Source organism: Furipterus horrens, unplaced genomic scaffold (assembly GCF_987537825.1).
Source record: "Furipterus horrens unplaced genomic scaffold, mFurHor1.1.pri manual_scaffold_8, whole genome shotgun sequence".
NCBI classification, from domain to species: domain Eukaryota; kingdom Metazoa; phylum Chordata; class Mammalia; order Chiroptera; family Furipteridae; genus Furipterus; species Furipterus horrens.
The window spans coordinates 38,314,375-38,335,381 of record NW_028327178.1 but is presented as its reverse complement, the minus strand read 5'-3'; the positions used below and the strand labels follow the sequence as shown (position 1 = coordinate 38,335,381).

At 41.6% G+C, this 21,007-nt stretch overlaps 1 protein-coding gene across 7 annotated transcripts in view; it reads right to left on the bottom strand.

Annotated features, from left to right (window-relative positions):
- Nucleotides 1–20,483, bottom strand: part of ANKRD29 (ankyrin repeat domain 29) — a 51,395-nt gene extending 30,912 nt beyond the window's left edge. Inside the window, exons 1-3 of one of the 7 annotated variants that reach the window (XM_090285721.1) lie at nucleotides 20,305–20,483; nucleotides 14,047–14,196; nucleotides 10,046–10,175 (exon numbers count right to left, since the gene is read on the bottom strand). In XM_090285721.1, coding sequence (XP_090141847.1) covers nucleotides 10,046–10,084 — 39 coding nt within the window. In that variant the 5' untranslated portion in view covers nucleotides 10,085–10,175; nucleotides 14,047–14,196; nucleotides 20,305–20,483. Of the gene's footprint in view, nucleotides 1–1,942; nucleotides 2,296–8,091; nucleotides 8,148–10,045; nucleotides 10,922–14,046; nucleotides 14,197–19,363; nucleotides 19,499–20,304 lie in introns of those variants that run through there. The other 6 variants (XM_090285722.1, XM_090285723.1, XM_090285720.1 and 3 more) reach the window with 6 other exon arrangements.
- Between the last annotated feature and the right edge of the window lie 524 nt (nucleotides 20,484–21,007).

Below are 21,007 nucleotides of genomic sequence, written 5' to 3'. Positions count from 1 at the left end.
GAGATGTCAGCTCCACCAAGGGCATATCCAAGCACAAAATTTCCCACAGTGATAGAAGTGTCTTATGACTAACTTATAATGCAGACTAGATGGGGGAAGAGCAAAGTGAAAATTGCCAAAGATGGAATTTTCAATTTAAAAATTTATTTCTTCCATTAACTTCAGAAATATAGTCCAGGTGAACCACGGTTACTGCGTTTTAAAGCACCAGTGACGTAATGATCTCATTTTATGATTCATTTTAAATGATCTTGAGCCGAAACCCTGCATTAATACAAAAAATGGGTTAAATGGTACCGGTTGTTTTCAGGGTTTAGAAGTCTTTATCTTCAAACTGATTTAGGTAGAGATGAAAGGCACTGTGATGAAATAATGACTATAGAGGTAAGAGTCGTGGGGTCCAAGTTTACGACTGTCATTAACTAACAGTGTAACTAGGGCAACTTGCTTATAATTCCTGGGGCTCATTTACCTCGTCTTTAAAAATGAGGGGTTGGACAGGGTTATCACCAAGGTCTCTTCCAGCTTTCAGATTCAAGGACTTGAAGTAGACCATCTGATATGAAGCCCTCCAATTTAAGTGGTCTTTTGTAGTTTAATTTGTAGTTGTTCCCAAGGGCTTAGAATTGTAATCTGAACCACTACACCTGCATGGTCAGAAACCTGCCTTCCAGGAGTGAATGACAAGAGACAGACAGTTCTGCATGTGAGGAAGGCTTTCTAGGATATGGGGAAAAGTGACTCTTAGGAGCATTGTGCTGTTTACATCTGTGGGATTTTGTAGGAAGGCAGTAGAGTTCAGTAGTTCCTGACAGTATAACCTCGGGCAGACTATCTAACATTTCAAAGGCTCATTCTCCTTGTCTGTAAAATGAGGAATAATTAAAATATCTGCCTGATTAAATTAAATACAAGAAAGAGGTAATTCAGGCAATGGACTTAGAAGAGTTATGTTAGATATTAATTCAGCAAATCTTAGGTATTAAAATAATATTATAATAGTTCAATAAATATTATCATCTGGTTTTTGTTGACTTCTGTGAATGACAATGCTACTTTTGGAGATCTTGTTTGCTATAAATAAAAAGTATAAGTAGAGTCAAGAAAAGCTAATGGCTTCACAGAAGTACTCCATGATAATTTCTCTACCCCATATGACTGTATTTGGTATTTCAATGTAAGACCTTCATGAAGGCTGTACTATCCATTATCTTTTTAATTGATTTTAAACAAAGGATGAGAGAGAAAGAGAAACATTGATTTGTTGTTCCACATATTTATGTATTCAGTGGTTGATATTTGTATGTGTCCTGACCAGGGATCAAACCTGCAACCTTGGCATATTGGAACAACACTAACCAACTGAGCTACCGGGCCAGGGCCTGTACCATCCATTATTCAGTTGAACTCCTTCCTCCATATTTTCCAAGATTGGAGGGGCAAGCTTGGTATTACCAACTTTCTCTTGAATGTGAACAATTTTATATAGATTGTGGAGACCCAAGATAGTGGAGGAGTAAGTGGAAGCTACACTAACTTCCTCCCAAGACCAATCTGAAATTACAACTAAATTGTTGAGAGACAATCCTGAACACTAGCTGAAGAGAAGCCTTATAACCACGGATAGACAGAAGAAACCACTTCATCACAATATGATTGGTAGGGAGTGAGGAGGAGGTGTGAGAGGACTGGTGGGGCTCCCATGGGTGGCAGCTGAAGTTCCAAAGGGGTATCTCAGTGGCTAGAGGGGTTCCCCTTGAAAAGTGTGGGGTCTAAACCCCAAGCTGGGCTCCCCAGCCTGTAGCACCAAACTGGGACTGGAACCCAAATAACATATAGATGCGAAAAGCAGTGAGGTTTCTGTCTGCCAGAGAGAGATGGCTGGAGATTCAGAGAGGTTCTTAGAGGGCGAACACACAAAATTTTGTTTGCAGCTACTTACCCTGGGCTCCAGCAGAGGGAGGGCAGAGTGGACTAGAAACATGTAAGAAGAGTCTGGGGCTGGAGGCTCTGGGGAGAGACCTGAAGGAAAAGCCACCAGGATCCCTGTGCTGAATCATTCCCTATACTGCAGAGGCCATCCTTCTAAGGTGGAGCACTCCTCCCCAAATGGCATCAGCCTGAGGGGAAGCAATAGCCCTGCCTGCAGAAACTACTTTGCCCCACCCTGTGAAGCTTCAGCTGGGCTGCTGAATACAGCTTGAGGCTATATCACTGATAAAGTTTAATAACTAAGGCGGACCTCTGGGAGCTCTGAGACTTTAGCTAACCCTCCCCTGGGTTCGGTGCTGATAAAAGCCAGCCTTGGTATGCAGCCTGGTTGTTTCTGCACACACGAAGGCCCAAGGCCCGGCAGAGGGAGCAACAAGCTGTGAATTGCTGATAGCCCCAGATTTCCCATGGCCAGTCAAAGGCAGGGTTTGACTTAGGCCTGCACCAGAGTCTTATAGATCTACCTAATACATAGAAACAAACACAAAGAGACAGCCAAAATGGGAAAACAAAGAAACAGGCTCCAAATGAAAGAACAAGAGACTTCTCCAAAAGAAGAACTAGATGAAATGGAGGCAAACAATTTATCAGATAGAGAGTTTAGAGTAATCATTATAAGGATACTCAACAGCATTAAAAAAGACAAAGAAACCACAAGAAAGGACCAGTCAGAAGTAAAGTATGAAATATCTGAAATAAATAATACACTGGAAGGAATAAATAGTAGGTTAGACGAAGCAGAGGATTGAATCAGTGATTTGGAAGATAAGGTAGAAAAAGCCACTCAAGCAAAGCAGCAAAAGGAAAAAAAAAAAAAGAATTTAAAAAAATGAGGAGAGCAGAAGAAACATTTTAGACAACCTGAAGCATAACAAAATCTGCATCGTGGGAATACCAGAAGGAGAAGAGAGTGAGCAAGGGATCAAGAACCTATTTGAAGAAATAATGACTGAAAATTTCCTTAATTGGGTGAAGGAAAAAGACACACAAGTTCAGAAGCTCAGAGAGTTCCAAACAAGTTGGGCCCAAAGAGGTCTACACCAAAACACACAATAATTAATCAAGGCTTAAAGGAGAGAATCCTAAAAGCAACAAGAGAAAAACAGATAGTTACATACAAGGGAGCACCAATTAGACTGTCATCTGATTTCTCAACAGAAACATTTCAGGCCAGAAGGGACTGGACTGAAATAAACTAGGTGATGAAAAGCAAAGACCTACAATCAAGGCTACTTTACTCAGCAAAGCTATAATTTAAAATGAAAGGAGAAATAGGAGGTTCCCAGACAAGAAAAAGCTAAAGGAGTTTGTTAACACCAAACCAGTACTGCAACAAATGTTAAAGGGATTGTTTTAAGAAGAAGAGAAAGAAAAAAGAAGAAAAAAAAAAAAAAACAGAGGAAAATAGTCTAACAATAAAATGGCACTAAATACATATCTATTAATAATCACCTTAAATGTGGCTTAAATCCTCCAACCAAAAGATATAGGGTAGCTGAATGGATAAGAAAACAATACCCATATATATGCTGCCTCCAAGAGACCCACCTCAGATTGAAAGATACACACAGAATAAAAGTAAAGGGATGGAAAAAGATATTTCATGCAACTGGAAAGGGAAAAAATATGGGGTAGCAGTACTTATATTTGACAAAATAGACTTTAAGACAAAGAGACAAAAAAAGGACACTACATAATGATAAAGGAAATGATCCAACAAGAGGATACAACCCTAGTAAACACCCAACCCAAAAGCATGTAAGTATGTAAAGCAAAACGTGATGGACATAAAGGGAGAGAGATTGACAGAAATACAGTCATAGTCAGGGGTTTTAACAGCCCATTGACTTCAGTGGATAGGTCTTCCAGACAGAAAATCAACAGGGAGAGCGTGGTCTTATATGACACCCTAGATCAAATGGATTTAATTGATATCTTCAGAGCATTTCACCCCAAAGCAGCAGAATATACATACTTTTCAAATGCACATGGAATGTTCTCTAGGATAGATCACATGTTAGGACTGGAAACAGGTCTCAATAAATTTAGGAAGATTGAAATCATATCAAGCAACTTCTTTGACCATGATGCTATGAAACTAAAAATCAATCACAAGAACACTGAAAAACACGCAAAGAAATGGAAGCTAAATAACATGTTATTAAACAATGAATGAGTCAACGATGATATCAAGGAAGAAATCAAAAGACACCTTGAAACAAATGAAAATGAGAACTCAATGATTCAAAAGCTGTGGGACGCAGGGAAACCAATCCTAAGAGGGAAATTCATAGCATTATAGGCCTACCTCAAGAAACAAGAAAAATCTCAAATAAACAATCTAACCTCACACTTAAAAGAACTTGAGGAAGAACAACAAACAAAGCTCAAAGTGGGTAGAAGGAAGGGGATAATAAAGTTCACAGCAGAAATAAATGAAATAGAGTCTAAAAATAACAATGCAAAAGATCAACAAATCTGAGAGCTGGTTCATTGAAAAGATAAACAAGATTAGGAAAACTTTAACCAGCCTCATCAAGAAAAAAGACAAAGAACCCAAATAAATAAAATCATAAATGAAAGAGGAGAAATAACAATGGACACCACAGAAATATAAAGGATTGCAAGAAAATATTATGAACATCTATATGCCAACAAACTGGACAACCTGGACAAAATGGATAAATCCCTAAAAACATACACTCTTCCAAAACTAAATCAGGAAGAATCAGAGAATCTGAATAGACAGATCATACTTAGTGAAATTGAAGCACTAATCAAAAAACTCCCAACAAACAAAAGTCCTGAACTGGAACAGGGGAATTTTACCAAATATTCTGAGATGAACTAACACCTCTGCTTCTCAAACTATTTCAAAAAATTCAAGAGGTGGGAAGGCTCCTAAACTCAACATTACCTTAATTACAAGACCAAATAAAGACACTATAAAAAAAGAGAAAATTAGAGGTCAATACCACTGACGAACATAGATGCTTAAATCCTCAACAAAATATTGGCAAACTGAAAACAGCAATGCATCAAAAAAGATCATATACCACGATCAAGTGGGATTTATTCTGGGAATGCAAGGCTAGTACAACATTCATAAATCAATAAATGTGATTCACCACCTAAACAAAATGAACGATAAAAGCCACATGATCACATCAATAGATACAGAAAAAACATTTGATAAAATCCAGCATCCATTTATGGTAAAAACTCTCAGCAATGTGGGAATAGAGGGAACGTACCTAAACATAATAAAGGCCATATATGACAAACCCACTGCCAACATCAGACTCAATGGTAAAAAAAAAACCTACAAGAGTTCCCCTTAATATTGGGAACAATACAGGGATGTCCACTTTCACCTCTCTTATTCAACATAGTACCAGAAGACCTAGCCACAGCAATCAGACAAGAAGAAGAAATAAAAGGCATGCAAATTGGAAAGGAAGAAGTAAAACTGTCTTTATTTGCAGATGGCATGATACTGTACATGGAGAACCCCAAAGATTCCACCAAAAAACTACTAGAACTGATAAATAAATTCAGCAAAATAGCAGGATACAAAATTAATATCCATAAATTGGTTGCATTTTTATATGCCAATAATGAACTAACAGAAAGGGAACTTAAGAAAACAATCCCATTCGCAATTGCTTCAAAAAAGAATACAAGGAGTAAGGATATAAAAGACTTGAACTCAGAAATTATGACTCTCAAGAAAGAAATTGAAGAAGATACAAATAAGTGGAAGCACATGCCATACTCACAGACAGGAAAAATTAACATCACTAAAATGTCCATAATAGCCAAAGCAACTACAGAATCAATATAATTCTTATCAAGATTGCAATAACATATGTCACAGAACTAGAAAAAATATTTCAAAAATTTACAGCGAACCATAAAAGGCCCCACATAGCAACAGCAATCCTGAAAAAGAAGAACAAAGTTGGAGGAATCATGCTACCTAATATCAAACTGTAATATAAGACGGGAGTAATAGAAAAAGCATAGTACTGGCATAAAAACATAGATCAATGGAACAGAATAGAGAGCCCAGAAATAAACCCACACCTTTATAGTCAATTAATATTTGACAAAGGAAGCAAGCCAATACAATGGGCTAAAGATAGTTTATTCAATAAATGGTATTGGGAAACTTGGACAGATATGTGCAGAAAAATGAAATTAGACCACCTTCTTACACCACACACAAGAATACATTCAAAATGGATCAAAGACTTAAATTTTAGACCCAAAATCATAAAAATCCTAGAAGAAAACAGGCAGCAAAATCTTGGACATTGCTCGTAGCAATATTTTATCAGATATATCTCTCTAGGAACGGGAAACAATAGAAAAAACAAGCAAATGGGACTACATCAAACTAAAAAGTTTTTGCACAGCAAAGGAAAGCATCAACAAAGTAAAAAGATAATCCACTGAATGGGAGGACATGTTTGCCAATACATCTGATAAGGGGTTAATATCCAAAATTTATAAAGAACTTACAAAACTCAACACCAAAGAAACAAACAAACCAATTGAAAAATGGGCCAAGGACCTGAATAGAAACTTTTCCAAAGAGGACAGACGGAGGGCCCGCAGACATATGAAAAGATGTTCAATGTCACTAATCGTTAGAGAAATGCAAATCAAAACCACAATGAGATATCACTTCACACCTGTCAGAATGGCTATCATCAATAAATCAACAAATAACAAGTGCTGGCAAGGATGTGGAGAAAAAGGGAACCCCCATGCACTGTCAGTGGGAATACAGTCTGGTGCAGCCACTGTGGAAAGCAGTATGGAGATACCTCAAAAAATTAAAAATTGATTTGCCTTTAACCCAGCAATCCCACTTCTGGGAATATATTCAAATCAACCCAAAACACTAACTTGAAAGAACATAAGCACCCGTATGTTCACTGCAGTGTTATTTACAATCACTAAGATGTGGAAGCAGCCCAAGTGTCCATTAGTAGATGAGTAGATAAAACTATGGGACATTTACACAATGGAACACTACTTGCCGTAAAAAAAAAAAGCAAATTTTACCCTTTGCGACAGTATGGATGGACCTGGAGAACATTATGCTAAGTGAAATGTCAGTCAGAGAAAAACAAATACCATATGATTTCACTCATATGTAGACTCTAACAATCTGAACTAACAGCAAAATAGAGACAGACTCATAGGTAGAGAGCAGGATGACAGCTAATGGGGAGGGTTAGGGTAGGGGGTGGAGGAATTGAGCAAAAAGGAAAAAAGGCTCATGGACATGGACAGTGTGGTGATAGCCAGGAGAAAGGGGACATAGGGTAATGTAAAAATAAAAAATAAAAAAATAAAAATAAATAAAGCCAGTCTAAACATAAAGCTATGACTATATTTTTTACATGAGTTGAGAAAAAATTTTTTATTATGGGTCACTGGTCTCAAAATAAAAATCAATAATGAGCCAGAGGAAACACAAAGCACTTAATTTTAATATTTAAAAAAAGAAAATAAAAAATTAGGCTCATCTGTATTAAAGATGAATGAAACAAAGAACAAAAATGCTTCCTTAAAGATTGTGCTTCAATTCTACATGATGGCCAATTGAGAAAAGAGGTTGAGATAAAGGAAAAAGAGAATAAAGAAGTCATAACTGTTGATAACTTAAGTTACACAAAAATATTTCCTTTATATACAAAAGCCTATAAGCTTGATTGCTTTTAATTCTCTTATGATTAATGTTACTTCATTTTGTTACCTGAGGTTGAAATGTAAATGAGCTGATTTTGAACAGAGGACATAGTACATATAAATGTAGTAAAGACCAAAACTGACAAGATGGTGAATTACATAATTCATATATCTAAAAAATACTAAAATAACCTTGCTATCGCACATCTTTGTGGTAAAAGTGTCAGAGATGAGCAAAGAGAAAAATGTAAATATCATTAAAGGCAGCATTAATCTAGAAATCGAAGCTGAATGAGTGTTAGCAAATCAAAGTGCTGCCCATAGTGTGCGGCCTAAAGAAAATGTATATTTGTCTTTACAAAGCTATTTGTTGGAAAAGTTTGAATGTGCTCATACCTGAGGTTAGGAGCAGCTCCTGGCAAAGGCCTGGGACCTCTCCTTGCATCCTATCAGCTTTCACAGGCATCCTAGGGTTCCTGAGGTTTGGCCCCACTGGTGAGGGCAATACTAGCCTAGCGATCATTCGCCACAAGAAGAAACCATCCTGAAACCCAGACTTCATGTTCAAGTGGCATGTGGAGGAGGCTGAAACCCAGTCAGGGAAATTTGGAGGAAACAATGGCCTGTGCTGTTCCCAACACCTCCCTGCCCCTCAGCCACCACCAGAAGCCCTTTCAAAATAAGTGTCTGAAATTATCATTTAGACTTGCTCCTTTGGGTTAAGGAATCATCTCTCCTGAAAGCTCCTGATAAAATGAGTTTTTTGCTTTAAACAAGGAGTAACCTAAAAACATAGTATGTATTTATAGAAGCAATTTTTTGGATCAAAATAGCTTCTGGGTCACCCTGCAGATAGAGACAGAGTGTGAGCCCTAAGGGGAAAGGAGATGGTGGCAGGTGGTGACCTCTGATGGGAAAAGGGCACTGAGGGGGCTGAGAGTGTGGGGTACAGTCTGGGGGGTAGGACGTGTGTGGCACTATGTGGTGACCTTGGGAAGCTGAAAGTCACAGGGGTGCCTGCAAAGGGAGTGGCTTCAAAAAAGGGGGAAAAAGTGGCCATCAGCCTGGTTGGTGGATGAGGCTGCAATGAACACCAGCGTCCCTACTTCAGTTTTGCCCATGTGGCTCTATTGCCTAGTGAGACCCAAGTAAGATCGGGGTGGCCAGTGGCCAGATGCCAAAGACCTCCAGCAGTCTGGATCCCAGCAAGGAACAGATGGTACATTGAAACTGGGGTAACTGGAAGAAAGTTTAACAAAGAGACTATTTATAACGCCGTGCCCTGTAGTAGGGGCACTGGGAACTGTAAAAGTGGGCTCCGCCGCAGGCCCAGGCCTGAAGGCAATGGGGAGGTGGTGGCTCCCAGGATGCTGCTACCAGAGAAAGCGGGGTGCCCTGGGCTCTTCAACCTCCCTGCTTTTCAACTCTTTAACTCTTGCTAATGCTCCCACTGGGCAAACCCAACTGGAAGAAAGAGGGAAGCAAGTCTACTGGGACAGGCCACACAGGTTCAGGTGCTGGAGCACAGGGGAAGCTGGGGAAGGGTGTGAGTGGATCTGGAGGTGCAAACCCCGGTACCCTGCACCGATGCCCCAAGGGGTGCACTGGAGCACACACTGGTAGCTCCCTGTGGCTGGTGGCTGATTCAATGACCAAATTTTCGCAATAAAAGCTGTAAATGGCACATCCTGTGTTCAGGAAAACAATGAGACTCCTATAAAAAACATTTTTATTTAAATCCTAAAATCAAAACATCTCTGCTCTTTCTCTCATCTGAGGTCCTCCTTGTCCCCAGGGATGTAGAGAAGTCACGCTGAGTACAGAGAAATCATTACCTCTGCCCGGGGAGGGAGGGGCTTTCTTAGCCCAAGCCTGCCAGCCAGAAGTAGCGTCTATTTTTAGTTCCCCTTAATTGCCAATTAGTGTATTGATGTTTGCAAAGGTAATGGGAGGGTAAGAAGCTCCCAGAGGCTCCCATTTCTCAGCTCTCTCATCCTTGTAGAAAAAAGCCTGACTTCCACCTCCCCAGCAGCCCGCTTCTGCTCTAAATTATCTCCACCTTTTCATGAAAGCTGCTGGTTTGAATTCTCTAACTAAACACCCGTTTCTTGGAATCTGCCAGTTCTGATTCCTGGGGAAGTGTCTCTTCCCCTGTTGTGGCCTCCTTCTGTTTTATGCACATAATAGTTTCCTTAATACATTTTTAAGTTCACCACAGTGCCCTGGACTTTTGGAAAAGGATAAAGCAAGCAAACACATGAAAGAGTAGATAAGCACTGTTAAGGGAAATGTATTCATGGGTGTTCTCATGCCAACAGGGGGACATGGCATGCTCTGGGCATGCGTATACCGAATGAGTCCATCCATACACTGTCCCTGCAGTCCACATCCACCCGACCGCTGTTCAGCAAGAGCCTGAGCAGAGCCAGGTTTCCTCTCCTCGCTGCCCAGAATGTGGCATTGGCAAGTGGAGTTTCCTTCTGCAGAAGCAAAATGAAACAAGATCTTGAAATCAACATTAGTTAACATCGCCACTTCTACGCAAACATATACCACTTAAAAGGCAGAATTTCCAGATATGTTGTATCATTTGCAAGATTGCTCCTCCAACAACAGATAACTGTAACATACTTGGCTATGGAAGGCACTGTTTTATAGCAGACAGCTGAGCCCCAGTGCTGTTTATGAAGCACAAGTTGTCGATAATACAGCACTATTAATACCCTATTTCCCACCAATGCACTCACTTTCCTGCCTCTGTCTTTGTTCACAGTTTCCTTTCTGTTGAAATGAGTTTTTCCCCATCCTTCAAGGCCAAGGCTCTGTTTAAATGCTATTTCCTCCCTGAAACATTCCCAAATCTCTCTTCACCTTTAAGCAGAGAAAATTGCTCCCAATTCTGACCTCCCAAAGGAGTTTACTAGCACCTTTTCTATGCCCTCAACAGTTTCTACGCAATTCCGGCTGTCTGGGAAAACGCTGCACTTTCTCATCACCTAATTTTCTTGGTGTTAGCTGGAACCTGCCAGAGGTTCCAGTTAAAAACCAGGAACTGAGCAGAAAAAGCTGTTATGTGTCCTTATATGGATCCTTCATGCTGGGTTATTTTTAAGTTGCAAAGTTAATGTTGGAACCAGACCTATGGAAGGAACAGAGCTGGAAAACTTCTTACTGGGAGTGGCAGAGTTGATTGCAGTGCAAGTTCCTTCTCGAAAACATTGATTTGGTTTCATACATATTATAACAGTCATGGTGGGGGCAGAGGGGAGAAGACAGGCTTGGAAGAACCACAGCTCTGGGTTTGGACTTGACCCTCATGGGTCTCAATTTCCTTTCGCTTAGATGGAGATCATACTATCTGCCTTGTAGTTTAAGATAAGGATTAAATGATGCAGGTTAGCTGCAGGGCCCAACACATCATAAATACTTACAAACGCTAGTTTCCTTCCCTATCTCCCCTTTTCTTTACAAAGTTAGATCAGAAGGCAAAATTAAACTCAGAGTATTGGTACTAAATAAAGAATTTTGCTGGTCTCGGAAAATTCTCAAATATTCAAATTGTTTAACAAAAAGACTTTTTTGGGGTGTGCTTAAAACACCTACCTGACCCGAAAGAGCTTTTCTGCAGTGCTTTTTAAGTATATGGAGAAGGTATGTAATACAATATCTAACTTACCTGTGCTAAGTTAAAGATAAAACACCAACAATTCAAGCTACTCTGTGGAGCCATCTAAATGAAAGCACAGTGACAGCGGGGTGGTATGTGAGAATTCCATTCCAGAACCTTCAACACATGCACAACTGAGGGCTCTTGTGCATTCTTGGATGAGAGCATGGCGAAGCAGGGAGTGATAAGCAGATTACAAACATACTTTGAATAGTTTCCTGGCTCCGTTGTGAGGAAAACAAATCACCTCAAATTCCAAGTGAACAATTTGCTTTCCCCGAAGGTGTACATTTTACCATCCCAGGAGTTTTCAAGCCACGCTGCAATGGCGGTGTTCACACCCAGCATTTGTGGCTTTTGTATCAGGCCAGGTCTCACATTATAGTTGGTACTAACTGGGTGAAGTAATGGTAAGGCAGGTTTGACCTGTATAATAAATCATGAAACAATGTCCTTTTAATAGACATTGCACAAGGCCAAAATGAAGTTTGGGAGGGAATCTAGGAAGACAACCTATTATGCACCATGGAATAGCTCTGCCGGCTTCTCCTGAAACATGAAAACTTGAGAGTAATAAATTGCAAATCATTTTCAATGTTTTTGTTGTTTCACAAGAACCCCAAATACCTTTCAAAAACCATCATCAAACCACAGCCTTCTATTGTCATCAAGAGCTCTCCAGTCAGCAGCCTCTCCTGCCTTTAGGATGACCTCAGGGATTCCTCTCCTGCTGAGGCTACACAGCTTGGTTCCTGGTAAGGCTTTAGAAAGCAAGCTTTGTGAATAGCTGTAAATACTTCACATTCCATCAAGAGCTTGGTTAACAGGGAGATGAAGGCATGACAGAGTAGTCAACTTTGGGTGAGGAAGAGTTGAGTTCAAGTTCTGACCCTGCTACTTCCCAGCTCTGTGACCTTGAGCAATAAAATGGGAACAATAATCGTCGTCGGCAACCGTCCGTCTCCAGAGACGATGGTGTAGCTTCTTCAGAGTCTATCTGCACCGCCGAGAATGGCTGTGCAGTCCGACTCGGGAGTGACATGGTATCTGTCTCCTCCCGTGTTGAATCGACATCTTGCGATGACGCTGGAGTGTCCTCTCCAGTGAAGCTGAAGCTACAGAGCCTGGGCAGGGTGATATGGAGAGTCTGCTGTTGCCCATGCAGCAGACCCCCCCTCTCTTCGCAGCTGAAGGGTCCAAGGGAAAGACGGAGTCGATACAGCTTGGGTTCAGGTGCGCCGCAGGAGTTGCCGGTGTTGACTACAACGTCAAACCGCCTTAGGGACTCCGGCTCCGGATTTTCTGTCGGGGTTTACTCCCTTAGCCTTTCCCCTGAAGAGGTATGCCGCAAGGCAGCGGAGGTTTTTTGGAGTCAGAGTTTTCCTTCTCTGATGTACCCTGACTGGAAGATCGAACCAGCGACACTTAGCTCGCAGGCCGACGCTCAATCCACTGAGCTAAACCAGCCAGGGCATAGGAACAATAATAGAAGTACCTCATTTATGTGTTGTTGGAGGATTACATGAGACAATACACATGAATGCACTTTGACAGTAAACATACAGGAAATCTAGCTGTACATGCACAGCCCTCAAAGCTCATTAAATACTTGTCCAGGCGAATTTGTTTACTCAGTCACTAGCATGTCACTGGCACTGGCCATGGGCTAGGACCAGAGGTTTGGGTCACCCGATCTCTGCTCACAAATGGCTTTATGAGCCCAGTAGGAAAATAAATCATGTCAAGAGGCATCAAGAGTTATTACAGGTGCTAGAGTGGCAATGCAGTTACTTATGGTGAGAGCAGAGAATAGTCAATTCTACCTGAGGAAGGCAGCCAAAGATGGCCTCAGAGAGAAGAAATTCTTGGGAAGTTTTGAAAGATGAGTAGGGGCCTGAGTGTTAAGTGTCCCAGGCAGACAGGGTGGTGAGTCAAAGACCCGGAGGCTCCCCACAGCATCTGGGAACCATCTTCACCTCAGAAAGGCTGGAATGAAGGGTGTGAGGAGAGAGGGTAGGAAGTCAGGATCACATTCTGAAAAAGCTGCTGAGTCATGCTAACAGAGTTTGCACTTCATCCTGGTGGGCATGGCCAAGTAGAGCAAAGGTTTTAAGATGGGGAGAGACTATCTATTTTGTGTTTCAGGAAGGTCCCTGTGGCGGCCTCAGGGAGAATGGACTGAGGACTCGAACCAAGTAAGATTGGTGTCTACAATGGTAAAGAGACTGCTGCATAGACAGAGCAAGAAGATGATGAGGGCCCAAGTTGAGGCAACAATAGTGGGATGGCAGGATGAGAAAGGAGGAATTTTAAGGAGCTAAACTGAATAGTCTTGGTCTGAGAATGTATGTGCAGGAGAGGCGGGAGGAGCCTGGCTGACTCTCAGGTTTCTGGTTTGAGTGCCTGGTTGATGGGGCGCCATTCATGAAAGTTAGAAATAACATATGAGGGACAGACTTTGGGAAAAACGGTAAGTTCAGCTTTGAACATGCAGTTTCAAGTGCCTATGGGGCATCTAGGTGGAGAGGTCTAGCAAAGAAATGGGTAAGTTCTCCTGTCGCACGGTGGCCTATCCATTACTGGCCCACTCATTACAGGAGGGCGGGGATCTTGAGCTAATACTAAATGCTTATCCTGTACCACTTGGTATACTGTCTGCATATACTAGCTCATTGGATCCTCACCACAGCTCACTGAAGTGGGTATAGTCACCATCCCACTGCACAGGTGAGGAAAGTGGGAAATGACAAGGCAGGCTTCAGTTACAGCTGGCCTGGTACTTGCTGCTGCTCTTTTAGCCGTCATACTGTTCCACCTCCTGTGGAATTCTCCTCCTGTAAACGGCAAGGAATAGGCAGCTGGATCAATGACCTCCTTCTTATCCTCCTTCTAAGCTCCTCTTCCACCAAGATGCAAAGTCCCTTGATCTTCCTTCTCTTTGGAGTCTATACCCACCACGTTGCCTGGGTAACTCCAAACCTTCTTGGGCACAATATACATGAAATCATAAATGCTATAGAGTGGACCAGGGTCAAGCCCTTTGGTCTTTAAAGGAGATGATGCATGTGAAAATGCTTCACACAAATTGTAAAGCACTTTATCAATCATGCTATGACTATTTAACCTCTTTATTGATTTTTGTTGGCTCTACAAGACCAGTGTGTGTCTCTCAGGCTTGTTGGTTGCCCTAGTATGAGGAACAGCAATGACAACCAACGTGGAGATCTTGCTGTGTACCAACCAGTGTGCTAAGCACTTTCACTGATCTGATGCATTTAATTTCCAGAACAATGCAATCAGGTGTTATTATTACTCTCATTTTCAAGATGAGGAAACTAAGGCCCAGAAATGAATTACTCAAGGTTATACAGTTAGGTAGAAACCAAGCCAGGATTCAAACCTACATCTGTCTGAGTCCAGAGTCTAAGGTCTTCTATCTTTATTACCATGTGAGTAAAACTGAACATAAGCTTCCACATATGCCATATTTTCTTCTCTCTTTTCCCTCATTTACTGTCAGAATTTTGGCTCATAAATGGTTCATTAGCACACTATCAGAAATTAAGAACAGGAAGGAAGAGTGGAGGAAACATAGGAGGAAAATTGTTATTTTTCCAGAACTGGAATTCCAACTAAAAGTCAAGATAGGATTGAGATTTAAATTACTGGTTTAAAAAGGAAAAATAACTCATGGACATGGACAACAGTGCGGTGATTGCGGGGTAGAAAGAGGGACTATAAGGGGGCTAAATGGTAATAAAAAAATAAATAAAAATTAAAATTGAAAAGAATAATGTGGATTTCAGTTGTATCCTATTAATTCAATCAAGATGATGTGAGCTTTGTTCAATAATGTATTTCTTCGAATTTAGAGGCCACATGAAATAAGGATACAGTGAAGGATCGAGAAGCCATGTGCAGAGGATGCTTTTGATGTGTTACTGGCTATTGTAACCCATTTTCCCTTTATGCTAAGTACTTGAAAATTTCTGAATGTTCAATAAGCTTTAAAGAAGCCTAAACAATGCATTGTCAGTATTGTTATACTTCTGTGATAGGAAACTGAACAGAAAAAAGCGATTTGCCCCAGGCATTCTGCCTTAGAAGTAGGATTTATATAATACCGGCATTTCCAAATTCTTAACTCAAGACCATGTTTAAAGTCTGTTTAAAATGTATATGACCAGATAGGCAAATCTATATAGAGAGAAAGTAGATTAGCAGTATCTAAAACTGGGATGTTTGGGGTAATGAATGCTAATGAGTATAGGACTTCTTTTTGGGGTAATTAAAATACTCTAAAATTGATTGTTCTGACATTGGCACAACTCTGCGAACACACTAAGACTGAAATGAATACTTTAAATGGGTGAATTATATGTATGTGATCTGTATTTCAATAAAGCTGTTAAAAAAATGGCTTCGTAAAGTTATTTTCCTGTGGCTCATCCAAATAATTACAGTTGATTGGTGAATTGGAGTTGATTATGAGATAATTTACATACTTTGGGAACAAGGATGAAATACACAAGTTCCTACTTTTGGCCAAGGCATGAACAGTTTCTATCACCAAGATGAAACATGGTATTAAGATGCTTTACCGGGTTGGATAACACATGCTAAGGAAAGACCTGGTGGTGTTCTTTATCCAGTTATGTCACCTCTTTACGGTAACTTCCCTCACTGTGTCAGTCTAACCTTCCCCCCCAAGTTGTGTTCAACTTTTGGCAACCTCAGTCCTTAAGAATAAGTCCTGCGTAGGTGAAATATATGTTATAAAGTAAAAAGTTGATGGACTGAAGTCCATGAACTTTATTCCACAAAAAGGCTCAGATCTGAATTCTGAGTTTGCTTTCACTTTAAGGATAATTCTAAAGAACATGGGTCTGTTTTCCCAACCAGATCAATTTAGGAGTTTCCAGTTGTGAAAGGGGAGATTTACCAGAGGCAAACCCATAGCAGGGAGAAGTGACTGCTGACAGCATAATGGAGGAAGAATAAAAAAGATGCAGAGGGGTCCATGTGGTTCAGAAGCAGCAAATAGCCCTGCATGTGGTAACTCTGAGTCATCAAGCAGAGGCTTAATTGTGATTTATGAAGCTCTATTTATTCTCCCACAGACTCAGCCAACAATGCTGGGCCTTTTAAACATAGGCTTTGGAGACCTAGGTCCTAGGACCTACGAGTGTTTTAGGAGCTTGTGAAAATGAAACAGTTAATCTATGACTGCAAAATCAGAGTTAATGAATATTTAATTAAAAAGCTACAAAATGTACCATTTTGTCAACTTAATTGCTAAAACTGGTATTCATAAAATATTGATGACATATGAAAGTAACGTGTAGGTCTGATTTTCTCACTACACGAGAATTACTAACTATATATAGCAAAGGCAGAAAAATCAAGGACAAATGTAAATTAAATGTGATTCATGACTAAATAATTTTAAAAGCAGTATTATAAAAATCCTTCCAAAATACAATAAAAAGTCTCTATTATTACTGTGGCTGTGAGTACACTTAAATATGTTTGATATGATGTGAGCTAGGGCTAGGGCAGGCTTCGTCCACTAAGAGACTGTTCCCCTCCTCCTCAGGAACTTCATGGAAGGTCAACTCCATTTAATCTTTACCTAGGACAGAGTGCTTCTTCTGTTTCTCTCTGGAAAGCTCCCCAGCACTGCTCCCTGGCAGAGGCTGGACCTTCTCCCACACCAGCCTGAGGGCAGGACATGGGGATGGACCCTCCTCACCTGGTTTCCAGAAACTGCCCTTGTAGCAGGTATATGAATCTGCTTTTTACAACCCTCAGGCCATTCCATTTTCTCATCCTCTGCCTCACCTCACCTGGTAGTTGTTGCTACCTGATCATTCTTTGCTCTTCACTGAAAATTTTGGCACTTCCCTTTCTGCCCAACCCAAACTTTGACCGCATCCTGGCCTTCACTTTACAAAACATCAAAATCCATGCTTAACCTCACCTCCTTTCTTCTATTCCAATGGAAAAGGTTTTCCTTCACCTGTTTAGTTAATCTCTACAATTAATAAAAGCCTGCTTACTCTCTGCCCCTCAGCTCAGTTAGCCCCTCTACTCCCAAGCCTTCTCAGCACTCTCTACTGGCATTTTAAAATACTTTTTTATTGAGATGTAATTTATACACTATAAAATTCAATCTTTTAGAGCATTTAATTCAATGGTTTATAGTGTGTTCTCAAGGTTTTACAACAATCACATACTATTCCAAAACATTTTACCACCCCAAAGGAAAACTTTGTACCTATTAACAATCATTCCTCTTCTTCCCCAACCCCGACAACCACTAAATCTACTTTCTGTCTCTATGGATTTCCTTATCCTGAACATGTCATATAAATAGAATCATACAATATGTGGCCTTTTGTGTCTAGCTTCTTTCACTTAACATAATGTTTCCAAGGTTCTTCCATGCTTTTGGGAGGTAATTCAGTGTAGATTAGGCCATGGTGGTAGAGCCCCCATGATAGGGTTAGTGCCCTTAAAAGAAAAGAAAGAGACACCGGAGCTTCCTCACTCCCAGCTGGTGTAGCAAGAAGACAGTTGTTTGCAAGTGAGGAAGAAGGCTCTCTCCATACACTGAAGCTGCTAGCAGCTTGATCTTGGACTTCCTAGCCTCCAGCACTGTGAGATATAAAATTCCTGTTTCTTAAACTACCCAGTCTATAGTATTTTGTTACTGCAGACCAAGCTGATTAATACATACCACATTTTGTTTATCACCAGTTGATGGACATTTGGGTTGTTTCCACTTTGGGACTATTATAAATAATATTGCTGTGAACATTTGTGTATTAGTTTTTGTGTGAACATATGCTTTCATTTCTCTTAAGTATAAATCTGGGACTGAAATAGCTGAGTCATGTGGTAACTCTATGTTTAGTTTTTTGAAGAACGGCCAGACTGTTTTCTAATATGGCTGTATCATTTTACTTTCCTACCAGCAATGTATGAGGGTTCTAATTTCTCCACATCTTTGCCGACACTTGTCATTGTCTGTCTTTTTGATCACAGTCATCCCAGTGAGTGTGAAGTGGCATCTCACTGTGGTTTTGATTGGCATTTCCCTGATGACTATAATGTTGAGCATGTTTTCAGGGGCTCATTGGCCATTTGTAGATCTTCTTGGGAGAAATGTATATTCATATCCTTTGCCAACTTTAAAATTAGGTTGTCTTTTTATTGTTGAGATGCCTATCATCATTTAAAAATACTCAAGTCTCTACCATTTGAAAGCAAACAAAGCCGTGGTCAAATCTGGATCCCTTCTACAGCCACTGTTTCTTGCAGAATTTTTTGAAAGAGTTCTCTACCCTAATGGTTTCCACCCACTCTCTTTTCAAGTTATTGCAATCTGGCTCCTGGACTCCACACTTCACTGAAAGTGCTCTCATCAAGGTCACGAGTGGCTGTTTTGTTACTAAATTCAATGGACACTTTTCAATTCTTAGCTTGTTTGATTTCTCTGTGGTATTTAACTCCAAGTTCCTCTCTATATTTATTCAAAAACTAGAGATTCTTGGCTGAAATGATGGCACATGCTTCTGTATGTTCTCATACATCTCTGGCTGCTCAGTTTTCTCAATGGGCTTCTCTTATTCTGCTCATTCTTAAGCCTTGATCTTCAAGATTTTGTCCTAAGTCCTCTTATTTTCCATCTTTACATGGTCTCACTGGGCAATCACATTTATTCCTATGGGTTCAGTTACCACCTAACCCTGCTCACTCCTAAGTCTCATCTCTCTCACACCCAGACTACTTGCCTGGGCTCCCAGTTTGTACAACTATCCATTCAACATATCTTCTTGGACTCCCATTAATCCTTAAACTTTACATATCCCAAACTGAACGTTTTCTCTTTACCCCTCTGGCCTCCCCTAACTCCATGAATAACATCAATTACTGAATTCTGTAGATTTAAACATTTTAAAGTCAGTCATTTTGTCCAAATCCTTCCATCTGCATCACCTGTGCCCTCGTCCAGTACCATTTAACAAGATGACTCCAACATCCTCCTGTTTGGTCTCCCAGCTCCACTCTCCAAACTGTAGCCAGAAATATTTCCAAGATGTAAATCTCACCACGTCATTCCTCTGCTTACATGAGCTACAGTAGAAGATGGGATTACAATGGGTTTGGATCCAGACACACTAGGTTTCAATCTTAACACCGTTCACTTACTGGCTGCAAAACTGTTGGAGGAGCTAATTAATTTACCCTGTTCTAGTTTTCTTGTTTAAAAAAAAAAAGCCAAGAAAGTACAATCTCATGGGTCTTTTGAGGATTCAGAAGATAAACGGTGATGTCCTTGTATCAGAGTTGGGCACATTTTAACTGCTCAGAACGGTTTAACTATTATTTTTATTAAAATCTTTCAACGAGGGAAATCAGCTAACCTCACTTTCACCCTAAAATGTGGGGATATAATGGAATGACTTCCATAAACTCTTTTAAGACAAGACTCCTTTGGGCGCTGAAGCCTGTGCTGGTCACTCGGCTTCAGCATCCAATACTCCGGAGAGTAGGCAGCAGCGGTGCCACAGCTGGCGTGATAGGAGGACGCAGAGCCGGGAATCCCTGCCATAGCCCAGTCCCTCCGAGAGGGGCTGCAGGAAAGCGGGACCGAAGAAGTCCCCGCCCCGACTGTTACCCTGGCGACAGTCCCCGCCGCCCCTGCTCCCCGTGGCCAAGCTCACCTGACCTGCAGCCAGAAGTACCGAAAGCCTTTCTAGCAAAGCCCACACCACCAAACCACAAACCACAAGAGCCATGCCAGCCCGGTCGTTACCTCCTGTCCCCCGCTGGCACCCACCCCACCCACCGGGCCCCGCGGCGCTCTGGGTGCGGCCTGCGCCACCGCGGGTCTGTCGCCTGCCCCAGCACTCATTTCCGGAGGCCGCGGCGCTCACCTTGAAGGACATCCTGCACATGTCCGCGGCTGCCCCAGCGGACCGGTGCGCTTCCGGCTCCGGGCGCGCGCCCCAACTCTCCCGCCCCTCTCCCGCCGGTTCTGCAGAGGAGCGGTCCCCACCTCGCGCTCTCACTGCGCCCGGACCTGCTGCCGCAGACGGGGCGGGGCGTGCAGGGCGGAGGGGGCTGAAAGGGACGTGGGGGAGGGGGTCACGCACACACGTCTGCTCTCCGCGTACCTACCTCACTCACACTGCAGACTCCGCACGCCCTGTGGGCTCTCCACACACAGGTTCACACACGGTCACCACTTCACACTGACGCCCTCACACCCGCACTCCTCTCAGTCCACACTCTCACACTCCAAACTGCACACCACACCGTGCACACTCGCCACGTTCTACAACCCGCACTTCTCACACTTTCATATACCCCACGCACACCCACGTTCCCGTTACACACACACACACTCCAGACCTCCAAACTCCACACACTACAATCTCCAACCCCCCCAACAGGTTCACAAACAATACGCCTACACTCACCCCCACCACCACACATGCACGCATCTTCCAAAGAGCATGGTCTGCATTAGATGGCTCTAAACCTTCATTTCAGCATGAATATGATGATGATGTAAATGAAACATGAGACACAAATTCACCTATCATCCCACCACCCTGTTAAATATGTTTTCATTTC